Below are 3514 nucleotides of genomic sequence, written 5' to 3' on the forward strand. Positions count from 1 at the left end.
CTGTATTCACTTCTTTCTCCTCTCTCCATTCTTTGCTCGACTAAATGCTCCTGCTTCCTCCCCTCCTGCGTCTGTGTCTGATAATGTTTGTTAGTTTGAGTCTCTGTTTTGTTGCAGGATGCCGCCTGTGATCTGCCCCAACAGCCCTGGGACAACGACAATCGATTCACTGGAGAATGCGGGCAGATTGATCGACAAACACTTGTTGGATGATCGCCTCTACCCGGATCTGGCCGAGCTGCTCAATGTCCCCAGTTTCAGTGAGTTCTGCTTTTATCTCGCCCCAGGGTCAGGGTGATGGTGTCTCTTGTTACTGGAATCAGCTGTAAGCCCATTATACGCAGTAGCAGAATTAACCCATCAAACCTGCAGCACCATTCTGAGAGTTCATGGCTGATCTAATAATGCTCAACTACGCTTTGCTGCCTTTTCCACAAAACCATTTGTTCCCTTGCAGATTAAAAATCTGTCTGTTATCTTAACCAAATCTCAACAGCTGCATGCTCTCTTGTATTCTTTTCTTCTGCATGGATGTCCTCAATCCGTCTGCAGCTGCGGCTTCCAGAATGATGCGTTCGTGCATTGAAAGGTGCAGATGAAACCTTGGCTACTTTCACTTCCTTCTGGGTGATGAAGTTTTACCTCGCCTAAGTCCTAAATGTTTGCCATATTGTGGGCTTCACTGTCATCAGAGACATAGAATCTTGTCATGTGCAGATTAAGTAGGAGAAAGTGAGGACTGCAGATGCTGGAGTACCAGAGTTGAAATATGTGGTGCTGGAAAAACACAGCAGGCCAGGCAGCATCCGAGGAGCAGGAGAATCGATGTTTCGGGCATAAGCTCTTTTTCAGGAATGGGCAGGTTAAGACCATTCAGCCCATTGAGTCTGCATCAATCCTCCGAAGAGCATCCCACCCAGACCCGCCACTATCCATGCAGCCCCAAATTGACATGGCTAATCCATCTAGCCTGCACCGCTCCCGATGCTGCATCCCCAATCCAAAGAAACCAAATTTACAGCCCAGGAACAGGCCCTTTGGCCCTCCAAGCCTGAGCTGATCCAATCTACTGTCTAAACCTATCGCTCAATTCCTAAGCATCTACGTTCCTCTGCTCCCCACCTACTCCTGCATCTGTCCAGATGCATCTTAAATGTATCTACTATGCCTGCCTCAACCACCTCTGCTGGCAACGCGTTCCAGACACCCACCACCCTCTGTGTAAAGTACTTACCAAGTGTATCCCCCTTAAACTTTCCACCTCTCACCTTGAAAACGTGACCTCTCGTTATTGAATCCTTCACCCTGGGAAAAAGCTTGTCTCTATCCACCCTGTCTATACCCTTCATGATTTTGTAAACCTTAATCAGGTCCACCCCCCCATCTCCTTTTTTCTCGTGAAACCAAACTAAACCTATTAAACCTCTCTTCATAGCTAGCACCTTCCATACCAGGCAACATCCTCATAATTCCTGAAGAAGGGCTTCTGCCCGAAACGTCGATTCTCCTGTTCCCTGGATGCTGCCTGACCTGCTGCGCTTTTCCAGCAACACATTTTCAGCTCTGATCTCCAGCATCTGCAGACCTCACTTTCTCCTCAACATCCTCATAAACCTTCTCTGCACCCTCTCCAAAGCGTCCACATCCTTTTGGTAATGTGGCAACCAGAACTGTACACAGTATTCTAAATGCAGCCGAACCAATGTCTTGTACAATTTTAACATGACCTGCCAGCTCTTTTACTCAATACCCCATCCATTGAAGGCAAGGGGGTAATTGAGAGAAGTTACCGGCAGTTGGTCACTCCTGAGGCTCAGGGTAAGGACAGATGGGTTACAGTCAGGGGGAGGAAAGGGGACAGACAGACAGTGTAGAGATCCCCTGTGGACATTCCCCTCAGCAATAAGTATTTCGTTTTGGATACTGCTGGGGGGGATGACTTACCAGAGGAAAGCCATACCAGTCAGTTCTCTGGCACTGAGCCTGACACTGTGGCCCAGAAAGGAAGGGGACAGAATAGAAAAGCGCCAGTGGTAGGAGACTCGATTGTTAGGAGAATTGACAGGAGATTCTGTGGTCAGGATCGGGATTCCTTAAAGGTATGTTGCCTCCCTGGTGCCAGGGTCTGGGACGTCTCCAATCGAGTGTATAAGATTCTGAAAGGGGAGGGAGAACAGTCAGAAATCGTGTTACATATTGGCAATAATGATATAGCCAGGAAAAGGATTGAGGATATAAAAAGTGATTTCAGGGAGTTAGGGTGGAAGCTGCAGAGCAGGACGAACAGAGTAGTGTTCTCTAGTTTACTACCGGTGCCACGAGATAGCGAGGCAAGGAACAGGGGGCGGGCGCAGCTTAACACGTGGCTGCGCAGCTGGTGTAGGAGGGAGGGCTTCAGATATGTAGATAATTGGGATGCCTTCTGGGGAAGGTGGGACCTGTACAAGAAGGACGGGGTGCATCTGAACTGGAAGGGGACCAATGTCCTGGGTGGAAGGTTTGCTTGAGTGGTTCAGGAGGGTTTAAACTAGTATGGCAGGGGGGTGGGAACCTGAGCTGTATACAGGTGGTGAGAGTTGATGCAGATGAGGCAATAGCAAGAGGTAGACCAGCTAGTGGGAAGGAATTTCCTGGGAAAGAACCAAGGGATCGGTTAAAGTGTGTTTGCTTTAACGCAAGGAGTATCAGAAATAAAAGCGATGAGCTTAGAGCATGGATCAGTACTTGGTGCTATGATGTTGTGGCCATAACAGAGACGTGGGTTTCTCAGGGGCAGGAATGGTTGCTGGATGTTCCAGGGTTGAGAACATTTAAAAAGAATAGGGAGGGGGGAAAAGAGGAGGGGTTGTAGCACTGCTGATCAGAGAGGGTATCACAGCTACAGAAGTTACTGTTGTTGAGGAGGGTCTGCCTACCGAGTCAGTACGGGTGGAAATTAGGAACAGCAAGGGAGCAGTCACCTCGTTAGGAGTTTACGACAGGCCCCCCCAATAGCAGCAGGGAGATGGAAGAAAGCATAGGTCGGCAGTTTTTGGAAAAGTGTGAATGTAGTAGGGTTGTTGTAATGGATGATTTTAACTTTCCCAATATTGATTGGAACCTCCTTCGAGCAGATGGTTTGGAAGGAGCTGTTTTTGTAAGGTGTGTTCAGGAGGGTTTCCTCACTCAGTACGTTGACAGGCCAACGAGGGGAGAGGCCATTCTAGACTTGGTGTTCGGAAATGAGCCGGGGCAGGTATCAGATCTTGTGGTGGGAGAGCATTTTGGTGATAGTGACCACAACCGCCTCACATTCTACATAGCTATGGAGAAGGAGAGAAGCAGGCACAATGGGAGGTTATTTAATTGGGGAAAAGGAAACTATGATGCTATCAGATGGGAGTTGGGAAGCATGGACTGGGAGCAATTGTTCCATGGTAAAGGCACTATAGACATGTGGAGACTTTTTAAGGAACAATTGTTGCGAGTGATGCATAAATGTGTTCCTCTGAGACAGGCAAGAAGGGGTAAGATA

General features: G+C 48.3%; 1 protein-coding gene across 1 annotated transcript in view; it reads left to right on the forward strand.

Moving 5' to 3' along the window:
- The window catches only part of nup155 (nucleoporin 155), a 198611-nt gene that overhangs the window by 413 nt on the left and 194684 nt on the right, over window positions 1-3514 (forward strand). Inside the window, exon 2 of the mRNA XM_043721181.1 lies at window positions 118-260. Within this exon, the coding sequence (XP_043577116.1) occupies window positions 119-260 (142 nt within the window). The 5' untranslated portion in view covers window position 118. The remainder of the gene's footprint in view (window positions 1-117; window positions 261-3514) is intronic.

This window comes from Chiloscyllium plagiosum, chromosome 2, assembly GCF_004010195.1.
Source record: "Chiloscyllium plagiosum isolate BGI_BamShark_2017 chromosome 2, ASM401019v2, whole genome shotgun sequence".
In the NCBI taxonomy this organism is placed as follows: Eukaryota; Metazoa; Chordata; class Chondrichthyes; order Orectolobiformes; family Hemiscylliidae; genus Chiloscyllium; species Chiloscyllium plagiosum.